General features: G+C 36.7%; 1 protein-coding gene across 2 annotated transcripts; it reads left to right on the top strand.

The window, feature by feature from the left end:
* Window positions 1-15,187: 15,187 nt before the first annotated feature.
* On the top strand, window positions 15,188-26,079 carry LOC147487945 (protein TONNEAU 1a-like). Of its 2 annotated transcripts, none has more exons than XM_086570844.1 (8): window positions 15,188-15,386; window positions 15,541-15,673; window positions 16,567-16,655; window positions 16,736-16,858; window positions 23,244-23,377; window positions 23,479-23,504; window positions 23,585-23,741; window positions 25,693-26,079. In XM_086570844.1, exons 1-8 carry the CDS (start codon window positions 15,300-15,302, stop codon window positions 25,742-25,744), a joined length of 801 nt encoding a protein of 266 aa, XP_086426970.1. In that variant the 5' UTR covers window positions 15,188-15,299; the 3' UTR covers window positions 25,745-26,079. The 2 variants fall into 2 exon arrangements, with proteins under 2 accessions (XP_086426970.1, XP_086426969.1); XM_086570843.1 differs by having other exon boundaries at window positions 15,197-15,386; window positions 25,690-26,079.
* The last annotated feature ends 1,048 nt before the right edge of the window (window positions 26,080-27,127 follow it).

Below are 27,127 nucleotides of genomic sequence, written 5' to 3'. Positions count from 1 at the left end.
TGTCGCATTTTAGCTAATTTCAAACTAGATTTCCGCTTCATATCGGGTCCGATTCTTTTAATGAGATATGGAAATGATCAGAGAGAATTTCCAATCCAATGATCCATAAAACACTCGATTCCAACCGGGGTGACGAATAAGATAGTGGAAAACGCCGTAGTGCGTGCATGACGAAGTTATGCTTAACTAATGAACACTAAATTTGGTAACGCCAACCCAAATGAACTATACTAATGGACCTAAACAACACAACTAGAAAGTTCGAGCAATCCGATGGAAAGATCGATTTTTTTGACCCCCAAACAAATTTTTAACCACAAAATTTGTTTACAACGCGGGTCGCTTTAAAGTCGATTCCCAAGACTTGTTGGATTGCTATGTCTATGATTTTTATGAATTTTAATTTATTTTTATTTGTTTACTATAAGAAACACCTAAAACAATAAATACATAATTCACTCCATAGAGGAACATGACTCAAAAAATCGAGAAAAACATGCTAAAGTGGAAAACGGAATTATGTGAACTGTGGACTTAGGATCCGCAGATTTTACAGCCACACACTCCATAAGGAGGGCCCGGTTACCTGAATGGTGTACTTATCAAGATATGGAAATGAAATTAAGTACACCAAATGACAAGGTCTCCTCATAGATGTGGTCCCGTGAAAAGGACTTCCTCCACATCGTGGGGACAAAAGTTCGCGGAAAATGTTTTAACCGCTGACCATTAACTTGAAAGGTACCGTTGTCATTGGGATTTACCAAGGTAATTGCCCCGTAAGGGGTGACTTCAAGAACTTAAAAGGACCGCATCAACGGGTTTTTAGTTTCCCGGGAAAATATGTAGACGGAGTTGTAAAGCAAAACCTTTGTCCGACCACAAACTCTTTGGCGCTAAAGATATGCTTATCATGAACACGCTTCATATTGGTTTTATAATCCTTCGAGATCGTGAAGAAGAATCGCGGATTTCTTCAAGCTCATTTAATTGTAACTTCGCGCTTTGACTTCATCAATATTGAAATTAAGGCTTTTTATAGCCCACGAGCACGGTGCTCTAATCAATCCGCAAATGACATGGTTTCCCAAATACAAGTCTAAAGGGAGACATACCCATAGGAGTTTTGAAAGCAGTTCTATATGCCCATAAGGCATCCGATAGACGCCGACCGACTTTCCTTTCCTATCGTGGTTTCATCGTTGTTTCTAAAATCTTTTGATTTCCTATTAGAAACTTCTACTTGTCCGCTAGTTTGTGGATGATAAGGAGTTGCTATTTTGTGTGTAACTCCGCATACTTTTTCACTAGGGATGCAACAACTGTTGCAAAAATGTGTTCCCCATCACTAATGATGGCTTTAGGAATGCCAAACCTACAGAAAATGTATTCTTTTAATAAAAATACCACGGTCTTATGGTCATTGCTACGCAAGCTAGGGCCTCTATCCATTTAGACACGAGTCCACGGCAACTAGAATATAAATATAACCGTGGGAAACAGGAAAGGGCCCATGAAATCAATACCCCAAACATCGAAAAATTTCTACTATCAAGATTGGATTTAAAGGCATCATATTACGCTTTCGCGGATTCGCCCAAGTTGTTGGCAAACTAATACACGCCTTGCAATGCACTTGGGCATCCTTAAAAAGGGTAGGCCAATAAAATCCACATTGAAGAACTTTAGCGGCTGTTTTCATTCCGCTAAAGTGGCCACCACACTCTTTGTCATGGCGTAGGATAGAACTTCATTATATTCCCACCGGGAATGCAACGCATCTAATAACTGATCCGCGACAATACTTAAAAGGTAGGGCTCATCCCAATAGTATATCTTGACTCGCCAAGAACTTCTTACGCTCATTTCTTGACCAATTATGAGGCATAACATCAGCCGCTAAATAATTTTAATTTATGTCCGCGATACCATGGTGATGAAAAATAGCATACGATGCTCATCAGAAAAGAGTCGTATGGACTCGTAATCACTACTATCGCCATTTGTAAGTCTAGATAAGTGGTCGGCAACTACGCTGACGACCCCTTTTGTCCTTTATTTCTAATGTGAACTCTTGCAGGAGAAGAATCCATCGGATTAATCTCGCTAGCATCCTTCTTTGCAAGAAGGTACCTATGGTCGCGATGGTCCGCGGTAAACTAAAGTTTTAGAACCAACCAAATAAGGACTAAATTTATCTAAAGCATAAATGACAGCTAAGAATTCTTTTTCAAGTAGTTGTATAATTCCGTTGAGCATCGCTTTTAAAGTTTTACTAGCATAATAAATAACAGCTGGACTTATTATCTAGTTTTCGTCCCCAAGATCGCACTAACCGTGATAGTCACTAGCATCACACATGAGTTCGAAAGGTTTTGACCAATCGAGGTCAGATAATAGGTGCAAAGGTTTAGGGCGCTTTAAGGTGTCAAAAGCCTGTTTACAGTTAAAATTAAAATCAAAGATTGCATCCTTCAAAAGCAGGTTAGTTAAAGGCCTAGCTATTTTCGAAAAAATCTTTAATGAACCGCCTATAAAACCCGCAAGGATGGCCTAGAAAGGTTCTAATCTCACCTGACAGTCCGCGGGTTTAGGTAGTGGTCGCTTATCTTATCTAGTTTGGCTTTATCTACTTCGATGCCATCACTAGATACAATATGACCTAGTACTATGCCCTTTTGACCATGAAATGACACTTTTCCCAATTTAAAACGAGGCTCTTTTTTCTTCACACCGTCAAAACCTTAGACAAAGGTTAAACAAATTGCGGAAGGAGTCTCCATAGATAGAAAAAATCATCCATGAAAACTTCCATAAAGCTTCTACCATGTCACTAAATATATGAAGCATACAATCACCGGAAGGTACCGTGAGCATTACAAAGGCCAAAAGGCATTCGCTTATAGGCATATGTTCCGGCGGACATGTGAAGGTTGTTTTTCTTGGTCATCAATATCAATAATAATCTGAAAATAGCCGAGTAGCCATCCGTAAAACAATAAAAGGCATGACCACCCCAGACGCTCAAGCATCCGATCTATAAATGGTAAGGGAAAGTGATCCTTTCGTCATAGCATTTAAACGCCTCAGAATCAATACGATTCTCCATTTCATAGGACCTCGAGTGACAACATAGTCACCCTTCCCGCTACGCACTCATGGTAACTCCCCGATTTCTTAGGAACTACATGAATGGGACTTACCCATTCGCCATCGGAGATTGGGTATATAATTCCCCGCGATCGAAAGTAATCGCAAGACTTCTTCCCTAACCACCTCTTTCATGGCAGGGGTTTAAGCGACGCCGAGGTTCGCGAGAAGTCTTCGCTATCCTCCAAATGGATACGATGAGTGCGCATATTAGGTCGATGCCCTTAATGTCAGCTAAGGACCAACCAATCGCAGTAATCGATGTTCCCTAATCACCCTTATTAAAGATGTCTCTTCATCTTTAGATAACAAAGAAGATATAATTACCGGATGACTACCATCCGGATCAAGTTGTATATATTTTAATTCGGGAAGAGGTTTAAGCACCGGGTGGGTGGAAAATCAATAGATATTTCGTCCGGTCCTCATTTTGCATAATGAATACCGCCGTAGCAAATCTTCATAATCAGTGTATGGAGCAACCGACGGGTCTACAATTGGTGTGGATTCCAGATGGTGTTGACTTCCTCTAAGTAGGAGTCATTTACAAAATCAGAAGTTCCAAAAGAAAGGAATTTGTACATATTATTGTTTTCGTGAAACGGTTGTTAAAATAATCTTGAGCTAAACTCTCAATCATGCTAACCTCCCCATCTACCGAAATTTAATCCGGGTAATCGCTTCATCATTTTAAAACATTTACCTCTACGTAAAGATGGCCAAAAGATAAGGACATCTTTCCATCGCGACAATTTATAAGCGCATTCGCGTTGCCAAGAAGGGCGCCCTAAGATGATCGGGTACAGAGTCATTAGCTTAATTTCTCAGATCGAGGATAACAAAATCAGCCAGGATAGTAGAAATCCCGAACCTTAACAAGCACGTTTTACTACACCTTTAGGATACTTAATTGACCGTCCGCTAATTGCAACGCTATTTTTGTAGGTTGCATTTCGTAGACCTATTTGTTTATATAAGTAATACGGGGAGTAAGTTAAACACCCCGTGTCTAATAAAGCCGGTCGCCGCGGTGGGAATCTCCTAAGGTGCATTTTACAAGAGGATCTACTGTGGTCCTTGTACTTAACAATTCCATTATTTTCGGATAAAGTTGGGAACCGCTCAGCTTAAAAAGGCGCCTTTGGGTATGTTCGCCTTTACCTAGTAGTGCACAACTCTTTAAGAAACTTAGCGTGGTTAGGAAGCTTTTAATAGCTTCGGAGAAAAAGGGAGGTTTATCGCTAGATTCTTGAAAACGCTCCTAATTTCCTCAAAGTTTGTATCCCTAGTTAGCATGGCTAATTTTTGAGGGAACGGTGGTTTCGCTTCTATATTTCGTGATATGGCTCTACTTGTCGCGGTAACCTTGGCTTTCGGTTTCTTTGGTTGTGGTTTAACCGGTACCTCTACCGCGGTAGGCCTCTCGCTTCTATTTCGCATCTAGTTCAATATCCGTGTAAGGAGTATCGATGGGGTAACTACAGCGAAGTTATTTTGTTATCAACCACTCTTCCGCAATCCGGAGAGTGGTGATGGCATTTAGGTCACCTACGCATTGTAGTTTCCGCACTAGAATTACCGTTTACCTCAAAGGTCGTGGTTTGTCGTTTTAGTGGTTTGGTATCGCTTGACCGAAACACGCCCTTTGGTGGAGCTTTTCTTCGGGCTAACCGTTGTATGCCCCGGTTTATTGATTGTAAGATCCGCTCGTTTGATTTAGTCATTGATTGGAAAAGTTGTTGGGTAACCTCAGATAAAGCGCCGATACGATCCGGTTGTGTAGTGTAGTAGTAGTCACGTGGTGCGACCGAACTATCTCTCGTTGATTATTTATGGGTGGGTTGTGATAGTTATTATTATTAACCGAACGATACCTCTATTGGTATTATAATTATTATAATTATTTTGACCTTGTGCTTGACCTTGCCCTAGGTCGCTTTGGTTGTTATAATTATTATAATTCCCTTGACTTTGTCCTTGTCCTTGTCTAAGTGAAGCTTGGTTATAATTGTTTGCTTGCCTAACGCTTTGATTATTGTACCGGAGGTGTTACTTGTTGATTATTTCTCCGGTGAAGTTGGGATGTCGTCTCCAAGGGCTTAGGAATAGGATAGTTATTAATAGAGTAAACATTATCTTGCTCTAGTGGTTGTTGTTCATAAGCTAGAGGACAATAATTGTCGTGGTGCTCGACTCAAACAGAAAGTACATGGGTTGGAGTTTACATTCATGACGGGATAGGCTTTTGTTGAACGTAAATAGCCTCTACTTTTTAGTTAGAGATTCGAGTAAATTTTAAGTTTCGATCGGTTTTATTCTCAAACATACCGGGCGGCCTTGATCGCTGAAGAAGAAACTAGCGGAGCGGGGATATCATCACCCCCAATTATTATTCCGCTTAGTTTGGTCTTCTAAAAATTTGTAAGCCTCCGGAGGCTCCTTTACTTAGGAAACTACCCCCGGCCATTATGTCAAGGACTTCTTTATGGTGATGTTGAAGTCCTTTGAAAAGGCACCTAACTAACGGTCTTTTGCTAGGTTATGGTGTGGACACTCTATAAGGAGATCGGTGAAACGATTCCATGCCCTTTAAAATGATTCATGAGGGTTTCGGCCGGAAGAAATGAATCTTGGAAAGCATTTCATCCGCCTTTAGGGTGGGTAAAATGTTCCATAAACAACAACAAGTTTAGCCCACGAGTCCACGTAATTAGGGCTTTGGGCAGCTTAACCAAGACGCCTTTATCGGCTAATGTGAAAGGAAATACCCTTAGTTTAATCTGTCCGCATCAACCGTAGGGTGGTGGAATGTTGTAAGGACTTGTTCAATCCCACGCGTAGCCGATAGGGTTTTTCATGGTCTAACCCATGAAAAACGGGGTAACAGATTAAATATATTTGGGGGATTCAAAATCCCCGTTGGGTCCGCTAGAACGATGCAAGACTTAGGGCTATCGCCAAAGCTTTGTAGAAGTCGGAGAGAGGAGTCTCTTTCTTCACCATTATGTCGTATGGTGTGTGTGTGATAGTAGTTAGAGGTGTCGGGTGGTGTACTAGATAGACTTGTTTGTTGTGGTGTAATTACGCTTTGTTGTTTTTGTTCGACTGCACCTTTAATCTCATGCAAGACTAAGTTGCTTTTAACTAAACATGCAACACTCCAAACAATTCTCGATATACTAGTAGAAAACCTCTAACCGAAAAATGCGAGGTATGGAAGAAAGGAATACCTCGATAGCGCCCCTTGCTTCGCTTTTATGAATAGCGTCTTGTGTAATGCGCTGTTCAGTGTAATAAGAGATTAGAACACCGAAAAAACTTGACAATTCAAGTTTAAATCAAACCGTGGAAATCCCGAATTTTCAGAGGAGGGCGCTGGCGCGCTTATCTTGCGCTGCTGCCGCCAAGGCAAAGTCGAAGCTCAAAGATAGCTGGAAGCGCTCTCTTTGAAGATAGCTGGCCTTCGATGTATAAACGAAGTCCAAGAAGATAGCTGGTCGCGCTTTCTTTGGGCCTTCGTGTATAAACGAAGTCCAAGAAGATAGCTGGTCGCGCCTTTTGTAGCGCTGGCCTTGGCGCCATTTTTCGAATTTTTCCAAAACTCAAACGCCAACCACAAGATGAATCAAACAAGGGTGGGTGGGTGAAATGTTACTTAAAAATAACTAATTATATTATGAAAACAATGCTAAAGTGCAACTAAGATGGCAGCGGCGCCATTTGATAACTGTAAAATGAGTAGTTTACCTACGTGATAAACGATGAATTCAAAACGTAAGTAAACTAAACTTCTACTTTTTATGAAGTCTATTATCAAAGCTTCTACTCTCAATGCTAATTGCACTAAATGGAGTAACGGTTCGCTCCACTCCTAGTTCCCTAGCATGGATTGTTTTCTAAGTCTAACTAGTCACTCTTAAGTCAATGAGAGCTTTACGAAATATTATACTACGATACTTAATTAAGATGATTACTAGAAATTAACTACAAATGCTATGGAAATACTATTGTTTGACTCTAGATAAAGGAATTAGAGAGGGGAATTGAATCCACCTCGAATCCAACTTAATGACCTAGTACAGATTGTGGTATCTCGATTCTTACGTTTTCACGGCAAGAATTCCGAGTCTAATCCCTAGTGTTCATGGCATTTCTACCAAGTACTAACTAGCATGTGAGGTCGCCCACCCATTCTCATGGCTTAAACGCCGACCTTCTAGAGTGGAATAGGTGCTACAACGTTTCTATACTAAACAACTAAGGTTTCATCAAGGCTTCATCAACCCCTCTAATGGAGGTTTAGCCTTGAGTCATCAATCTAACATTTACCATTGAATCTAAACTAAACATAATGTGAGAAATTGAGAATTACTTAATTTAGCAATAATGAATCTAATTTAATGGCTGGAATAAAACAATGACAAGAATTGAATTTAGATCTAAAATGGAAATGACAAATTCGAACTTGATAAAAAATACTATTTTATTTATCTAATCTATCAAGAACAATGATTCAAGGATTTAATCTAAAACAAGAATTTAAATGGAACTAAAACTTAATTTAATTAATAAAACTAGATCTAAAATTCTATATCTTAATTTAGGTCTAACTAGCTACCATTAACAAAGATCTAAGCTTTTGTTTTTATACATCCAGATCCAAAATTCGTGCATGGGCTTGGAGCCATGGGTTGGGCCAGAGAATCAGGCCCAAAACCCAATTCTTTCAGTCCAAAAAGGCCTCTTCAGCTGCAGTTAGCTTCCACAGACTTTTCGTCCACTTCTGCTCCTCTGATTGGGTCAAGGCTTGGACCATTGCAAAGCTCTTTCCGAGCCGGTCGTTTTGACATAAGGTAGGCCTCAATCCGAGGTCTGAGTCCAAAGATATGGCATTCGAAGTTCTCACGACTTTTGCTCCTTTATCTCGCTAAAAGTGGCACATTTCCAAGATAATGGACTTTGAAGCCTGAAATGCATAAAAACACGTAATCAGTATTAACTCTTACTTATTATTCACATAATTGGTCTAACAGTATGATTATTAAGGGGTTAAAACTACAGTTTTGGGCTCTTATCACCCTTAAAGAGGGCTAGGGTCAGGGTCAGGGCTTGAGGTTTAGACTTGTGACCCGGCCCGACCCGGCCCTATGTTGACTTTAGGGCCGGGCCGACCCGGCCCTAATATCTGAAAGGCTTTAAATGTTTAGGGCCGAGCTAGCCCGACCCGGCCCATTGCCCACCCCTAGTAAGCACTCATGTAGGCAAAAAAAATACAAATATTGAAATATATAAAGTAAAATAGGCATACTAAATAGCAAAAGCAATCATTGAAGTCACAAAGAGCGCCAGCAGTGTCCAATTTGAAGTTATCTAAGCATATGATCTAGCTATTCCAATGATGGATCTTTATTTTAAGGTCATTCCCCATGTCACATTTAATAATCTATCTTGCAAATAGGTGAAGTAACATGAATTTCAAGCTAGGTTACAATAGGTAAAATCAGGTCTACACAATGTTGATGTTGAAATGTTGAAGTAGAAAAGCATTGTCGAAATTAGATATTTACCAAAAGAAAACCACGCAATAGAAATTCTTACTTACGTTGAGCAGATGGAGTGTAAGACTGATGACATCAAACAATGTGCAGGGTCTTTGACACTGAAAATTTTGCTTGCCTTGGTCGGTTCACCTTCCCCTGGTCCGTGAATGTGAGTACACTGCAGCATCAACCACTTTAACACAATTTGTGGCAAGCAACTTGCTGTCATATTTGGAATATTCTGCTAACTCTTTGATGGGCTGTAGAACACTTCTGTTAGCCCTAACGGAAAGCTGCTTGTTGTTCTGAGTGACAATGTGAATTGCCTTATTGTTGATGCTCAGTCGGGAAAAGTAAGTGCAATACTTGCATAATCAGCTAGTATAATCTCAATCAGTATTTATTTAGAATGGCAAATCCCTTGATGAGTTGATCAATCTGGTCTTGGGTAATCTCGTCCTTAAACTTTGCCATCAATAAGTGTTTCACCAATCCAGTCGCTTCCTCCATTTCTATCTCACTGTTATCTCCAAGAAATGAGAAATTTGGCCTTAGCTACTCTCCTAGAAATGAGAAGTGATCTAGGAACTGATGACTTTTTTTGGATCTGGGCTTCTAAACTCAAAGTAGCCCACTTTGAAATTGAAACTTCGAAGGTCAAACCTACAAAAAGTACTGAATGCTTATCTGCGTTTCAACAACCTTTGAATCAATTAAGAACTGTAAAAAAGTTAATTAGCTTCTAAATCATTCATTTAGTTGGTTAATTTAATACTGAACTTTCAGGCCAAAAAAGAAAAAAAAATAAAAAAAAATCAGTATCTAACTTTATTCTACAGATAGATTAGGATTGAATTGCTAACATCACCGGGAGGTTACCGAAAGAGTGGATGTCCGAACTCACGAAATGTAAATTCAAGAAAAAGCATAAGGTAAATATTATTTCAGATTGATAACAAAAGACATGATATATATTATTCTGGCTCCCCTTGAGTGTACAGAGAAACCCTATAAGGAAAATAAATAGAAACTAAAAGTGGATGCAACTGAAAAGCTCTAGAACCATTTCCATAAACAAACAGGAAAAACAATTCTCATATATAAGGAGCGCCATTTACACAAAGGCTGAACTGTGAGTACCATGTAATACAAATGCAGCAAACCAACCCAATACACTTTTTGGATCAACTTCAATTTCTATCAGCCTTCTTGTATTCTCATCTTACAAAGCACTGAAACTTTGGACCTAGTGATCAAGAAATTAAACTATGGCAGAACTATTCGCAGTCTGAAATAGCATAGCAGGTATCAAAAAATACAGATACAAACAAAACCAGGTACAACCCTTCCTTTTTTTCGTTCTCTTGATTCAGTCACTCCAGTTTACTATGCAAGCCAATAGTATTTTTCAACGAAAAATTCAGACAACGCTGAAAGCAGACTGTAATGTAGATGAGAAATGGGATGCAATAGTCTGAGAGGCCAAAGCTTGAATCTGTTTCTTCACATCTACAGGAAGATAAGACGTAGTTGAGAACATCAAATCAAGGAATACAAAAATAAAAATCCGAGAAGATGAGAAGTAGAATAACTAAAGATAGAATGGTTACATAGTTACATTCTAAGAAAATAAAAAGGACTATAAGCTTATAAACCATTCAAATGTAATTTAGTAAAAAAACATACTTTACTAGCACAATAACCAACAAAGTCTGATTATTTTTCTCTTTATGATATTGTGAATTTGTTACTTTTAAGAACACTTACCATCTGATCCCACAACTGCCAGTCTTTTTAAATAGTTCATTTTTAAAGAATTTGAAAAATAAGCTTAAAAGATGACGTATTAGTACTCTAAAGAGATAGAACAAATTTTTTGAGCTAACGCATCGTGCTTGCACAGTAAATATTTACTGTCCCAAGACCACATCACAAAATATCTTGCTAACAACAAAGTGTCACAACATCATTAACGCCATTTTCAAGGTACACATGTTAGCAGCTTCGACCTTAACCTAAATGCACTACATCCATGTTCTAATAAACCTTAGCCACGTCTAGCTTAAGAATTCCAATGGCAGTGATAACTCTTTCCATTATGACACTCATTATTGTCTAGGTAGCTTCCCTTCTCCCTTAACATCATTTTCCCTTCAATTCAAAGCACTTAACCATGACTCCAAACCTAGCTCCAATACCAAATTTTAAGAATCAACCAACCACAGAAATAGGTATAGCCTTCAAACCCTCAAGAATTTGCATTCAAACCCATTGCCAAGACTGCATTTCTATTTGGGAATAACCATCATTTCAAAGTTCAAAAAATAGTTTGAATTATAAATATCATTTATGGTTGCATATTAAGTATGAATGCCAGAACATAAAACGTAAAAAAACGCAATAGATTATATTTCATAGTGAACAAATGGAATGAACTTTCTTTTTGAATGTAACCAACATTAATAGAAGTTTGATTGTTGTAACAAAGTATTTTGTACAACATAATAATTTTTAGCTCTTACTGAACACAAATAGATGAATGCTACAACAGTGCAGCTAAAAAAGTGACTTCTTCAAAAAGTGAGTAGCATCCTTGCCCTGCAGAAGTTTAGCGTTTCCATGTTGCCATGCAAATATAATGAAAAAGGTAGTGAACTGCATGTTTTATTTAATGTAGGACCATCAGTATGTAAGTAAGTAAGCCAGTACATAGGCAGACAACTATGAAGCAATTATTAATTCATTTCCACTTTCATGCTCTTGCTACTGTAACCTTCTTGTCAATCGTCTATAGCGATGCAACAACATTGTAAGTTAGAAATGAATGCAAGACTTGAAAATTGTGGAAAAATCATTGTGATATGGTAAGAACCACTGGGCACTGGCCCCCGAATACAAAATAATAAAAAAAAATGTTTCAATTAAAATAGCAGACACATTAGCAAATACTTTTAAGATACACCCGTAGGTCAATTTTAAATCAATGAACTTGAAATAGTACCACAAAGGGGGAAGGGGCGCAGATGGCGCAACCTATCTTTAAGAGGGGGCAACGGTGTGTTTCTTGTTACATGCGAGATCATGAATCAAATGCCTTTGTCTCTGTCTTTGTCGGTTGTTGGTCAGTCATTGTTTTTCTATTCATTATAAGCATTAAAATAGTAAAAATAAAAATAGACTAACATGAATAGTAAACAACTTCTCTTTGACACATGTCGCGGATTGCTATACTAAATGGATGATCTGAAGTCCATAGGACATACATTTTGTATAAACCACTCTTAAACAGTAAAATATTTCTTTATTATAGTAATAATCATATAAATGCATGGCAGAGCATGTAATCAATGATAGAAAATGTGTTAAAGTGCATTCAAAGCTAAGTTGATTGCAATTAATGAAAAAGGTTTACTACCTACTTACCTGAATGGGGGTGTTATGTCCAAGATTGGATGTTGTCTACCTTGGTTTTGACCAAGTGGAAATCATTAATCACCACCCTTCAACTGTCTAAATTGGGACGATGACCACTGCAACAGCTCGTTCATTCGAAACATTAAAACTCTGGAAAACACAATCAACTTAGAAGAGATCTTTACAGCACATATTAAAGACACAGAAACCTATCAAACGAAGAATTTGTGTACCTAATATCCACTAATATGCTATAAGATGATAAAACCATGCCTTGGGATCAAAGATATTAGATAAAAAAAAGACAACAATTTTCTTTTCATGTGGCCATTGAAATGAAGTCCACTAAAATATGAGTAGGTTCAGTGTATAGAGGGTACATGAAGCTAACCATTTTTTTGTGTCAGTTTACTGCCTTTAAAGGTAACTGTTGCCTTCTTTGTACAATACCGTTATTCCTTTTAGGTAGACCAGCCTGCAAGAAAGCACAAAATTTTGAACATAACAACCAACCGAATTGTAGTTACTCAAAAACAAATTTATATAACAAATAGCACACTGCTGTTCTTATAGACCACCGATCTATGTTGATATTTTTCATATAAACGTAACAGGCTACTCATAGAAAATTTTGAATACAGAATAGTAGTTCTCACGGGAAGTTCGATTAGTATGTGTGCAATTTGCTCAATTCAAACGAAAAATCAATAATAATAACTTTTCGTTAATAATCAACAATTCCATATGTAATATAACCATATACCACAGTAATCAAAAAATTAGGCTACTCAAAATTATACCATATCGTGGTCCTTATGTATACTACATCATGACAATTTCGCAATAATCAAAAGTAAGAGATAGTACGTAAAATTTAACCCTGCTAATTGGTATAAATTAATGCAATTATTCCAGTTAATGTGATTCCAGATAGTACACATCAAAGCAGTTGAAGTTTTACGTTTCCTCAACTGTAACATACACTTATGCAAAAAAAAAATCACTAAACATGCTTTAAATATATTAACTGTGCACACCAATGCCTCGAGGTTTCGATACAAATAAGTTTCATCATATGGCATCATATAAACTTAGCTGTATTGGGTACCCAGGTCGACGCACAACCTAAACATAACTTGCTAGTCTTAACGTATCTAAAATTGAGTAGAATTCGAGGACTTTGGTTATCTTCGACTCTTCACTCAAACAAAATTTCCACCAATCTATTTAAACAACAAAATAGATTTCACTAAATTACTATTTCCACCAATCTATCTGTCATACCCAAATTTGAATTGTTGGTAAAAGTAATCAATATTAAAAAAAAAAAAAAAACCCAACACCTAGATTTACAGAAAACAGAGAAATCCATTTAAACCAACCAACAAATCGAGTAGTTATACCTATAAAGGGTATTTGTCCTTGTTCCGTTCGCCAAGGGTTTAAGGAATACCCTTGTTTTGCAATACGACACGACATGCACGGAGTTAACTTTAGACCGAGTACCGCCTTGGTAGATGGAACGATTTCATTCACAGTTAGGTCGGGTTGTTGATACCTGCGAGTATGCGTCTTGAGAGCAATGATCATAGTATGAGGAGAACTACAAAATCAACAAAAGAAGTGAATTAACAAACACTCTACGCAATGTCAACGATAATCTCGTTGAACCCAAATGATTCTAATAACTGTGAGTTGCTGAAGGAGCCCGTTCAAATTTCCATCTCCTTCTCCCTAACAGAAGCTTGATAACAGAAAAGAACTTCCTAATCGATCACTTCTTCTCCATTCTAAAATCTAGCCTTATTCGCAGTATACACATCCTTAAAAATCACAAAAGCAATCCCAGCACCCTGTGCTCTAACTCAACGCCACGTGTTGGGAACTATATAATAGAGGGGACTGACACATCCACAAAGTTAACGTATCTGTCAATTTACTTGCTGACACGTAGCAACAAATCTCATTTCATTGACACATAGCATCTAACCTCCTAAGAGTCAGCAGTCCCCATTTAAAGCCTGAGATCTATAAAAAGCATAAATAACCTTTCGCATCCAAGTATCCAACATTCATCTTAATCCAAACTTATAAACTTTTTTTCCTTCCAAATTCAACCTCATTTTTTTTTCACTTTCGGATTTCTTCACAATAAAAAAAATCTCTTGACGGAAGAATGGAACTCCAATAACTTTAACTCCTAGGTTCTTTTGATTCCTTAAAATCAATAAGAGATCTCCGCCATGACCAAGCCCAAAACCATAGCTCGACCATCTTTTCATATCTTCAAAGTACTCTCCGAGGGATTTCTGAAGGAGATGTCATTGTTGCCACACATTTGAACTGTTTTCAGAAAGCACTCAGTTAGAATTGGATTGAGTTCTTATTGCACTTCATGCAACAAAAAGAATCAGCAAGTAAAAAAAAAAAAAAACACACACATCCAGAAATTCAAACCTTATGCTGCTTGTATTTATCTCTTATTGATGTCAGTGTGCTTCCTTTTCTATGCAACTGCAAATCATGAATCGCAAGGACACATTCCTTCAGATCAGACGGTCTATAACCCGATTGGAACTGCAGGGTCGCTTTCTGCAAAGTGTTGAATAACGTTACTCAGTACTCTTTTTAAACATAAACACTATTTTAAGTATCAAAGTAAAATTAACTACTTACCCAAGGGTGCATCTTTGGTAGAAGTGTAAAGTTGGTAAGAAAAATCACTGAGCTTGGCAATTCTATTGAGAAATCTCAACCTACATTAGAACAGGTATCAACTTTAACATCCACTATCGTACCACTGCTCTTGTATTGCGTGCAGAAGAGAGTTTTTGTATATGAAATTATGAAGTAGAAAGAACCCACTCGTAAAGAAGGAAACCCAGATTTCTTATTTTGGTCTCAATTATTACGTGGACACTCTCTAAAGGCTAAAAAAATAGAGCCAAGAAGGTACAGCTATATATATATATATATCTAAGGATATAAAAGAGAAATAAATATAGCAATTTTTTCTACTGATTTAGCTGACGTGTCACAATTTTCTATTCAAATGAGCAACTTTCTAAACAGGTCACCAAGTTGTGTTATATTTGTTTGTAGAGAGGTAGGGGGATAGCTCGTAAATATACAGCTCCCACGGGTAGAAAATATACGGCGTAAAGAGAGAGAGAGAGTGGAAAGAAAGAAATAAAGATGGATGATTACACGAGAGAAATGATGGATCTTAAAACCCTAGTAACTCGAACTCTTGAGAAAAAAGGTGTTCTCGCTAAGATCAGGGTAATCCCTTCCCACTTTTTGATTTATTATTACTGACTACATCACAAAGCTTTGTATTCAGATTGGATGTTCTTTGATTATATTATTTCCGGCGTGGATTTATAATTTATTGGTAAAAGGCTTTCCGGGCTTGATTCATTTTTATTTTTAATAGGCTGAGCTTAGGGCTAGTGTTTTTGAGGCCATTGAAGATGAGGATCGGGTAATAGAAAATGAAGACAGCGTGCCTCCTGCATTACTTGGTAGCTGCAATGACCGTGCAAAACAACTTCATGCCTCTCCGTCAGGTATAAACACTTCATACCTGTTCCGATTGGGGATGATAATCAATAAACTCTGTTGTGCTTTTAAGCGCTCTCTTCATTTCTATGATTGGGCTGGTGGAAGCATGGTATTTTTTTTTTTTTGGTTATCGGTGGAGTTAGAAATAATATGTAGAATGAGATATTCTATAATATGTAGAATATTCTATGTTGGATGATCGCTTTAAAAATATTAAGACTGAGATATTCTACGATACAAGGGAAAGTCCCTGCAAATAGGAGAAATTACTAAAGTTATTAAGATTGACCAGACAAGTGGAAGCATAGATTCTTTGCTGTCATCCTCCTTTTCGAACTCAAAGATTGGATGACTTCGAATTGGAGGATGACAGCAAAGAATTAGACAACTTGGTTTTCAGCTGTTCAGAGGAAGAGGAAGAGGACGATATGAGGTGGATTAGGGAGGATTGGAGGAAGGTGGGCTGGTTGCTGAATGGTTGTGGGCTTTGGAGCTTTGTATATAGGATTTGTACATTAGAGTCTGTTTTTGTTTTGTTGTAGTATGTCACTATGTCATGTGTTTGGTTTGTCTCTGGCTTGTTCTTTATTTCTTTTGTTTGTATTTTCTGTTACTTTTTCTCTGTTTTTTGGGATGTTTGGGACCAAACTCAGAATCTATATTCTAGTTTGCGTGTTGATGGAACCACAATTTTTATTAATAAAAGTACTCTTATTTATCCAAAAAAAGAAAAAACGAGCAAAAAAGGAACCATGCCGGTGTAACGTTTGCTCTGTTCTAGTCCTTGTCAGTTATGCATGCCTGTATTTTCTTGTGCATTTGACATTGTAATAAGTGTTTAAGGTCTACTATATTGTATTTCTCTTTGTTAATAGCTCTTCGGATGTGCTACATGCAGGAAATTTATTAACTGCTCTAATCTGTGAATACTTGGACTGGGCACAACTTAGTCACACGCTTAAAGTTTATCTGCCAGAGTGCAATATGGTAATCATGCAACTCTTTCAACATAGTGCTGCCATTATGAGTACTGTTATTAAACAAGTATGTTTGTGAGTGGGTTGCAGCAAAAGGATTCTTGGAAAGCTGAGTTGAAAGATTTTAGTAGCAAGAATGGCTACGATCTTAACAGGAATGGGGAAAGTGGTCCTTTGCTTCTCGATGTTCTTGAAGGTTTTCTGAAGTATGAGGTCTGGTTTTAGATCTCATCTCATCAAATCTTTACTCTGCTAAGTACTAATATTGGGTTTAAACAACCTGTAGAAAGATCCATTTAGTAGTCCCTAACATGTTTATTACTATCTTAAACTTGATATTAAGCTGCAAACTGAGAATGAGAAACTCTAACTAGTTCCTAATATGTTTATTTCTATCTTAAACTTGATTTTAAGCTGCAAACTGAGAATGAGAAACTCGTACTACCTATCAAAATTTTGAATGCTATGAGCCTATGAACTTAGATACGAGTTGTTGGAAACTGTCTAGAGAAGTAATCAAGGACAAACGCTTGAATTTGGCTGTATATGCTAAAGTAAGAAAAGATAGTTACCAATTTGTTAAAAATAAACTTTCTTAGAGAGATGATGTCCGTAGTGGGATTGCTTAGAACATTTTGGCCTCCCTAGTTGTACATCCTAAATCCTCATTGGTATCACTCTCCTGTGTAGAGATGCAAAATATTTGCACAAATGTAAATCAGTATGTTAAGATGTGTATAATTATGATAACTGATGAGGCATCAAACTTGAAACAACAAATTAAGTCTTTAAAATTAGTCATTTTGATGGAATGATGCGTAATCAAAATTCTAGGTTGTTTTGTAGATACTATTTTAGTTGGATTTAGTTTAATTAGAGTTGCTTTCTAATTAGGTTTTCTTGTGCTCCAAGGAATAATTTGAATAAATAAGGCCTATGGCCTCACCTATTATTAGGTTGATTATTGAGACTAACGCGTGTGATTTTTGAAGTTGTGTGTTGATTTTAGTGTTCATCTAGAATCCCATTTTCTATCAAATTAGGGTTGAATTTAGCCCTAGTTTGTCATTGGTGTTGAATGGAAGTTGCTTCCACCTTCAAGAACACTTCACATTTAATCAGAGAAGCTTCAAGATCAATCTCCATGAAACAATAGAAACTTCTAAGAATCCTTGCTTTTTGAAGCAAAGAAAATAGTCCCATCGAAACTTTCCATACTAAGCATGCCGATCAGGTTACGTATGGACTTTCCTTCTTCTTTATATCTGTCTTAAATTGAGAACTTGACATTTGGATGCCGTTTGGTTACCATAAGTCAGTTGACATCCAACAAGTTTAAAAGTAAAAAGTTTGCATGGCTACACAGTAAAAGTAAAAAAGACAAGGGTTAGTTTGGCAGCACTAACGTCCAAAGTCAAAATAGCCATGAAGCTCCTTTAATTGGTAGAAAACCCTAGTTAGATTGTACATTTTCCTTAAATATGGAATCAATTATTAAATTCTACAACTAGATGAAATCAGACTTCACATGATGTCATATTGAAGAAGTCTTCAGTCACAAGATGTCCAAGGAGACAAGGGTTTTAGATAATGATCGAATGAAGGATAACGAGATCAAAGAATTGCGTCCATAAATAGAATCCAAATTTTCTAGGCTACCCAAATATTTGCATATTGTAGTTCAGTGGGAGAAACATTCGAGTGAGGCTCCATTATTCGTCCATGTAGTCGTTTTCTTAGAGGCAAAAATCTATAGTTTCATTTACAAAAATAACTTCTTTTGTTATGGAATAGCAATATTGATTATTTACCCATACTTTTTTCTTTTTCACTTAATATAGCAAAAAAGTATCCTTTTTTGTGTTGCCAAACGACCTCTTGGTTAAGTTGTCTTGATATGGTTGAATGGTCAAAGTTTATTATCAATAAGCCAAGCCAAAGGCCTACGAGTCAATATAGCTAAAGGAACCAATGAATTTAGAAGTTACCCTTAAATTTAAATTTAGCTATGTTACATGGATACACCATATTTCTAAAATAATCCGTGTCGGATACACATCGACGTGTTCGTGTCGGACATACACGGACACATATTGTGTGTGATATTCCTTGGTTTTTGGTATTTTGCCGTGTTAGACACTCCGTATCTGTGTCCGTGTCAATGTAACTTTGAAATTTAGAAACTAATTTACCAAATTTTTGGAATTAAGATTTAACCTAAAAAGACCTATGCTAAAAACACAAAATTAGTTGCCAAACAATACTCTAAAAATCCTTAGTAATACTTAAAACCAATATGGGACTAAACCCAAAGGTTTATAAGTTATAACCCCAGAATGTATCTGATGGGCATCAGCTACAGTGAATTTCATCAGTCAATTGCGTATACAAACTCGAGACGAGTTCTTTTCAAACTGGGGAGAATGATGTAGATGAGTTCGTTTCTTTCAAGGTTTGGTGGTCAAGCCCATGGGCTGTGAGCCCACTAGTTTAGTTGCTGCTTTATTGTTATTAGTATAAATAAGGTCTTATGGTTAGGGTTTCAAGGAGTTGTTTTAGTTGTGTTTACGTGTGTTATGAATTATTGAGTGATTATTAATAAAAGTGAGACTTTTAGGGTTTTACAAAGTGTAGATTTTGATTAAGTTTTGTTTCTGCCATACCAAACCCTAAAAGTCTTACTTTTATTGATAATCACTCAATAATTCATAACACACGTAAACACAACTAAAACAACTCCCTGAAACCCTAACCATAAGCCCTTATTTATACTAATAACAATAAAGCAGCAACTAAACTAGTGGGCTCACGGTCTATGGACTTGACCACCGAACCTTGAAAGAAACGAACTCATGCTCTATATCATTCTCCCCAGTTTGAAAAGAAATCGTCTCGAAGTTGTATATGCGAATTGATCGATGAAATTCATCAGAGTCGATGCCCATCACTCCTCTCATTGTTCAAACGAATTCGACCTCGAATTTTATCCAGATAATTACTTACAAGAAGAAGAATGCACCAAAATGTTTGCAAGTTTGCAAAATCACCATATGCAAAGCGATGCAAGAAGAAAGATGTAAAGCCACCAACATGATTTCTCTGTTCTATGGAAATACTACCACATCCCAAAACAGAAAATACGCATACCTCCAATTGTAACTTTAGATGCACAGAACTAAAAAGCTTTGTATACTGAATATCAAAACCCTCCCAAACCGGATCAACATACTCAACAAAACTAGACTCATCATTCTACTTATCAAAGATTGGTGGAGCGCCAAATAGGGGAGCTTCAACACCTGCCGGCAGCCGAGCGGAGCCATCATTGAGGGGTACACCCTCACGTTCCCCATTGAGGGCAGGATCCCTGTTGGTGTTATCTTTTCTACCAACTTTGTTTTCTCTTATCGTTTTTTGGATTTGTAGTCGTAAGAAGAGGGATTGAGCCGTCAACCTGAGACACATCATCAGTATTAGCCACCGAACCATTATTCTGTGGTGGTGGAGGTGGTTGTTGTACCTCCTTTTTGGACTGGAAACCTTGTTTCGATCAGGTTCTGGAACATCTGTGTCATGTTTTTCATGTTTTCTTCTAAACGAGACGTGCGAGTATCCATGGATGGAGGACGACTTCGAGTTGCTATGTGATTCACCATAATAACAATAAAAATTTGATTTTTTTTAATTTTCAAAGGAATAAATCGTAGTGAACAGTACCATAACAGTGTTTGGTGAACAGTGCTGTGTAAACAACACCTCAATGAACAGTAACCCTAGTGAATAGTATTCTCTGCACAATCTCCTAAAAATGAACCGCTCTGATACCAAATAATGTAGATTGAAATGGCGGAAGCAACACTTAATCAAAATCTACACTTTGTAAAATCCTAAAAGTCTCACTTTTATTGATAATCACTCAATAATTCATAACACACATAGACACAACTAAAACAACTCCCTGAAATCCTAACCATAAGTCTTTATTTATACTAATAACAATAAAGCAATAACTAAACTAGTGGGCTCACGGCCCATGGGCTTGACCACCGAACCTTGAAAGAAACGAACTCATGTTCTACATCAGTATCATTATTTTTCGAATTGTTTGCAATTATTGATGGGAAGGGGAGAGATATTGAGTGAGAGTGATTACGACTATCTAATTGAAGGAGAAGAATATCATTGGAGAAAGTCTACATCAAAGCATGAGGTGAAAGGGATACCTGTAAATAAAAGTGAATTTTCAATGTTACTTTTATAATGGGTTTACACGTGAAGTTGTGTTAAAGGTTCCCAGATGGGGTGCGAAGTGAAGTTCAAACTTCAGATTGTAAGTTCCACCTGACAAATATTCACTTGCCAAAGTTGGAATTTGTCCAACCGAGATTTGTAAATTGAAATTTTTTCCCTATGTTACTGAAAATCTTCTTATTCTTTAGAAAATGTTGTATGGTGAAATTCGTACAACATATATGAGTATATGACGACTCACTTGGTGATTCTTGAAATTGTTCTTCCCTGTATATATTATATTAATCATCCTGGTCTATAAGATGATCACTCATCCAATTTATTATTATGGGTGAAGTTGAATTTTCTCTAGTTTATCAAATAAGGTTTGTAAGGGGGTTGAAACAAATTTAAGTACGAAAGGTGTATAACGAAATATTTCTTTTGCTACAAAAGATGGGTAATGTCGCAAGGGAAGGGGACAACTGTGAATGCACACCTCTTCGAGAATTGGTGATATGTATAAAATATATGATGATAGAAATCTTGGCTTTGGGTTTTCGCTTTCACAATGACAATGAGCTATGAAGTGATGGAAGTCAAATTGATTTAATTTGATTGTTTCTAAAGTAATTCTGAATTGCAATGTTTGTACAAGTATGTGCCATTACCACTAGGGGTGTGCACGGGTTAGTTCAGGTCGGTTTTGGGATGAAACCGACCACTGACCCGTTCCTGTTGGTACTGAAAAAAGGGGTAACCGAACTGAGCAGCGAAATAACCGATCCAAAACCAATTGGATGGTTTGGATCAGTCATTTTTTTCGGTTCTTGGGAAGATACACATACACCTCTTAATTTGATATAAAGACCCCCCCCCCCCCCCTCCCCCAATCCAAGATCCAATTGCTTTGAGATGAATTTTGAATTTTTTCTTTCACTAGAAGTAGCGTTACTGTTGGATCTTTGGGGGGGGGGATGTCTAAAAAGCCCTAAAGAAAAATTAGAGAATGAATTCAAAGAAAGTTAGTAAAAAGTTTCACATTTTTTTAAACTTATCTCTGATTTGATAAGAATATTGGACATGCGGGGGATAGTAATCTCACACATACAAGAAATTTTTTTGGAACTTCAACAAAAAAAAAAACAAGTGAAATAAAATCCAAGTTAAGAAGAGATGAAGTGAATCCAAGTTATACATGTAAGTTGCTGCTTAATGTGTTTGAATTGGTCATTTTATGAAGTAGAATTGCCATTTTAATTTGAATTTGGTGAAAAATGCTCAATTATATAATATTTTTATATATATATTATTCAAACGTGTCCATGACGTATCCGTGTCCTATATTTTTGGAAAATGTCGTGTCCGCATATCCGTGTCGTGTATTTGTATCCGTGCTTCCTAGCTGAACAGGCATGAAAATCAAATAATACTCAAAATGGTTCATGAGAGAGCTAGAGGGAAGAAGTAGAAGAAGAAATAGAGTAAAATAAAGTAATGCTTAAAATTGTTCATGAGAGAGTTAGAGGGAAGGAGAAGAAATTGAGAAGAAAAAGTCAAGATGAAAGAGCTATGAGAGTGAGTTGGAGGGATAAGGAAGTATGAGAGAGGCAGCTGTCTGAGAGGAGCGAAAGAATGAGATAAGTGTAGTAGGGTTTGTTGTGTTTTAAGTCAAAATCTGAGGGCTATGGTTGGATCTTGGCTATCTAACGGCTAATAACTAAAGGTATTATAAAATGTAACTTGTAACCAGGTTGGTTTGGTTTTTGGTGGTTTGAAGTTGTAAAAGCCGGCCACCAAACCAAACCTGTGGGTTTTCAGTAATTTCGAATCAATCTAGCTGGATTTGAAAGACCGACCAAGACCGACAAATTCGGTTTGTTATGTCGGTTTTTCGCACACCCCTAATTACCAACAACAACAGATTCAGAAAAACCTTAGAGACGGACAAATCCTCCTTGTAATACGTTTTCAGTTTCAGATAGCAGTCTTTCTGTTTTGCTTTTTTTAATATTGACTAAATGGAGCTTTAGCTTCCATATACTTTTGATTGAATGTTGATAATTATTGATGTATTTTGGAGACCTTGCTTTCTTAAAACATGTATGTGAATATGTTTTAAAACGTTCAACCTTTGGTGTACAAAATGCTTTTCAGCAAACGAAGTTTTTCGCTTGATTGCTAATGGCCTTGGAGTTGTAACTACTTGAAGATGGTTAGAGTAGCCCTTCAAGTGATCCTTGGGTGGTGTTTTGATATGTGTGCATGATCTTGATTAGCTCAAGTATCTTTTGCTAATAGAAATAATTATATATTCTAATAATTGTGTTTTAGCAACTGTGTTTACGTCTATTTATTGTTTTCACAGCACTTGTCTCAAGCAAGAACTGCAGGAAGGAGATTAAATAGTCAAGAATCTGAGTCTTTATCCAATTTAGAGTCCAGAAACATACGAAGACCCTCTTCGTCATCGGTTGCTGGAGGCCTACCTCCGCTTGGAAGGTACTATGACGACTTCCCTTGTAGAATGATATCCGATGTTGCTTTAACTCCTGTCTATTTTCATTCTTAACTTTAATGATACCCTATTGTGGATGTTGCAGGCCTGTTCCTGTTTCTCAGTCCTCTGGTAAGTAATGAAAGTTTTTCTTCTCTTTGTATATTGCATATAGGCTTGTTTATGTTTTCTTATTGATTTTGGCATTTCAGATAGGAGGCTAGGTTCCTCGATGCCTGCTTACAGAAAGGATGAATATAATTGGAGATATGACAGTGATGAGCTTTCCGAGGACGTAATTCGAGCGTCTAATGCCTTGGAAAACATACAGTTGGACAGAAAAGCACGGAATCTTACATCATCTTGGCGGTATGTGTAGGCTCATTTCTCTCGTAACTTTTAAAATATTAATGCAATTGATTGTTGTTCTGTTGGTCCTTACCAAGCTTCCGGCTAAAACTAAATCTTAAGGACAAAAAGTTTTCTTGTTCAATTGCACCTTGAAAGAAACTGCAGCCTGCAACTTGTGAGAACTGTCTAGTGAGCTAAACTTTACCAACATAGTTGTAAGTTGTAACAGTAATTCGAACTTTCTGGATAACATTAATGGGTTGGGATCTAGGGACGTATATAAAGGACTCGTAATACCACTCATGCTGCAGTATCAAATGAAATGCAATGGTTGAACAGGTTCAGCACTAAAATGAGTTTGATTTTGGTTGAAATGTTTGATCTGGTCAAGTGATAAGTCGTGGCAGTCTCCCCAAAGTAAATAATCTTCCCCATGGTTATGGGAAAATAAAGTTAAATTATATTCATAAGGGATTCCTTGAATACCAAGTTATTATGTAGACATTTCATGTTTTTCCAGCGACAACATAAAGCTTTTCAACCTCAAAAAAGGTAAATCCCCACTGTGACCTTCAAACCTACCTGCGGTTATTCAACTTAAGTGAACTACAGAAAAGAGCCTAAAGTTTAACCCAATCTTACACCAATTTTATTGTTGCTCAAGGCAAATGTGTCTATGGTATGAAATACTAGCACTGATACTCTTCAAGCAAAATCCACTTGTAATATTTCGATTACCTCAACAAATTTATAAAGGAAATTGTGCATTCAATCAGTTAATATCTTCACATTAAAGCTCTTAATTAGGAATCTAATTTGAAAAGAAAAGAAAAGAAAAGGTCCCAAAATGCGTTGTTCCTTGATTCAGTTCTTTAGTCCTCATCGTTATTGTGATGGGGATAAAAAGCTGTTTTCTCGCACGCTTTGAACTGGTGTGGAAGTGATAATAATGGTTTGGAAGATGAAAGAAAAGTGTTGGAGAGATTTTGTAGAAGAGAAGATCAATCTTTGTACCTTATGAATTATGTGGCAGACTGCACACCTGTTTAATTCAACCTAACAGCAGAAAAAAAGCATTCTCACTTGCCACGTTAGTCCACTATGACTTGTTGGATTTGCAGAATCTTAGGGCCTTCAGCGTGAGTGAGTTTATGGGTCCTAGATCCCGACCCAGCATTGAAATGCTTTACCATAACATCATCCTTCTAACACAGCTGACTGGTTTGAACTGAAACGAAACAGTGATGCAATATACGTTCATAACTCTAGTATTAGTTTTATTGCTAATGTTTTATGGGCTTTCTTGAATTAAGCAGTCTACAGGTACCCGGGACCATAGCTAGTAAATTCGCGTTTAATACCCGTTTTATACATTTTTACGTATAATATGAATAATAAAGCGAACGTTTCAAACCTAGGGATTAATACACGAATTCTATGATCCGGGCTTATAATTGCCAAATAATAAGGTCCGTATTTTTTAAATGAAAAAAACGTACTATAAAAAATATGATGCAATTTCAAAATGAAAGGTTTTGAAAATCCACTTAAGTTAGAACTTTCCATACCTAAAAAATACCGAAGAACTAAAGTGTTAGCAAGTAAATATAAATGAAAAATTGAGTTATGTATGTATAGTTAATGAGCAATTCTGACAAATTATTATATTCTAAACTTGTAATGCAACAAAGTATATCCGATTTTTTTCGTATTATATGCGTATAAAAGACGAATTGTATGTTTGGCGTTTTTTTTTTTTTTTTTGGCCGAATTTTTAAATGTATTATTATTCAAAATTTCAAATTTTTGACGAATAATTTCCATATCGAATTTTTGCCATCCGCGAATTTACTAGCTATGCCATGGATGCAAAAGTTGTATGGCATTTAGTCATCTACACTCATTCTCTTTCTTCCTGTGTGAAACAAAATCTGAAGTCATAAAGTGCATCTTTCTGTTTTGATAGCAGGCATGGTGGGGATGGAGTCTCGGAGGATGATGGGAAGGAAGATCCAATCTAGTTTTTGGCAATTTCGCTAACTATTTTAACTCGTTTGTTGTGTCCTGCTGATACAACAACATGCAAATCGTCCGTGTAATCCACATCGTTTGGTTGTAGTAATTTGGTTAGTTTTTGGATTTTCATTAGGCAGAGTTATTTCCGTGTGTGACTGAGTTTCTTAATTGGATCTCATCCATTTTCCATAAATTATAAATCTAATACCCAACAGGTATTTGCAGGAATGATGTATGTTTTGTGTAGTGAAACTAAGAATGTATTGTTTAAGTATTATGCCCTGTATCTTTCCACAATGGGTTTTGTTATAAGAATGAAATTGATCGATCGATTTGCTCAGAGTAGTGTGCTTCTTTTCTTTTTTTATTCCTTTATCAAGGCTATGTTCCTTTTCTATGTAGTTGGCACATCGTGAACTCCACAGACATTGTGGTTCAATGCAGCCGCGGCATAGAAGAACCCCGATTGAATTTGGTTTCTTTGTTGGGTTACCCTTATTTGAATCTAAATCTATGGTGTGCGAGATGTACTGAAAGTTTTGGTGCACACGATTTCTAGCCACACATTTGCGAGGGTAGAACCCAAACAAATCGGGTGAACAAGTTAATACAACAAAAAAGTAACATAAAGTACTATATGTTATAATCGCTAACATAGTTTAATGTAAATTATTGTTGTTGTCTTTTAGGGTGCGTTTGTTTGCATTAATGAATGTAAGACATATTTACAAAGAATGTGGTTAATTGAGAATATAATTATATTGCTACTTCTAATCATATTTTTCACTATATTGACAAGGTAATAACCAATTCCTCATTACTAATCCTCCATTACTAACAACACAATGTGTGTGAATATTTTGATTCCTCTAAGAGTTGTTGTCAACCATAAAAAACAAAAGTAAAAGAGTTGTTGTGGGTGCTAGATTCGTTCTAATAGGCTCACCAAAATTTGTCTAGAATCCAAATTTCCTTGGTTCTTCTACTGATCTATGGTTCGATTAAAATGACTTATGTTGTTATTTCAAACATATTTGTTATATTTTAGTGCCACGAACGACATACAAGAAAAATATATGTTTAATGGATATATATAATACATTATGCTACTAATAGTGTCATACTACAACAGTTGTTGTTCGTTCCAATAGGCTCACCAAAACTGGTTGGATTAAAGTCTTGTTGTCACTTCCAGCATATTTGTCACATTTTATCCCCATGAATGACATACGAGATCCATCTATATTATGCATTATGTTACTAATAGTTACATACTGTAAAATTATACAATAACAAATTATGGAAGTTGTATATTTTTTATAATTTGTGTCATAGGATTGAAGCCCTCGAAGAAGTCACAAATTTATGTTGTTTTCTATTGTATAATA

Source organism: Coptis chinensis, chromosome 7 (genome assembly GCF_015680905.1).
Source record: "Coptis chinensis isolate HL-2020 chromosome 7, ASM1568090v1, whole genome shotgun sequence".
NCBI classification, from domain to species: Eukaryota; Viridiplantae; Streptophyta; class Magnoliopsida; order Ranunculales; family Ranunculaceae; genus Coptis; species Coptis chinensis.
Note: the sequence above shows the minus strand (reverse complement) of the source record. Positions and strands in the feature narration are given on the sequence as shown.

Coding starts and splice junctions, on each gene's coding strand:
- LOC147487945 (XM_086570843.1), top strand. CDS start 15,300: ATGGATGATTACACGAGAGAAATGATGGATCTTAAAACCCTAGTAACT. Junction 16,859..23,243: donor AAGGTTTTCTGAAGTATGAG/GTCTGGTTTTAG, acceptor TTGTTTTCACAG/CACTTGTCTCAAGCAAGAAC. Junction 23,378..23,478: donor GGCCTACCTCCGCTTGGAAG/GTACTATGACGA, acceptor TGGATGTTGCAG/GCCTGTTCCTGTTTCTCAGT.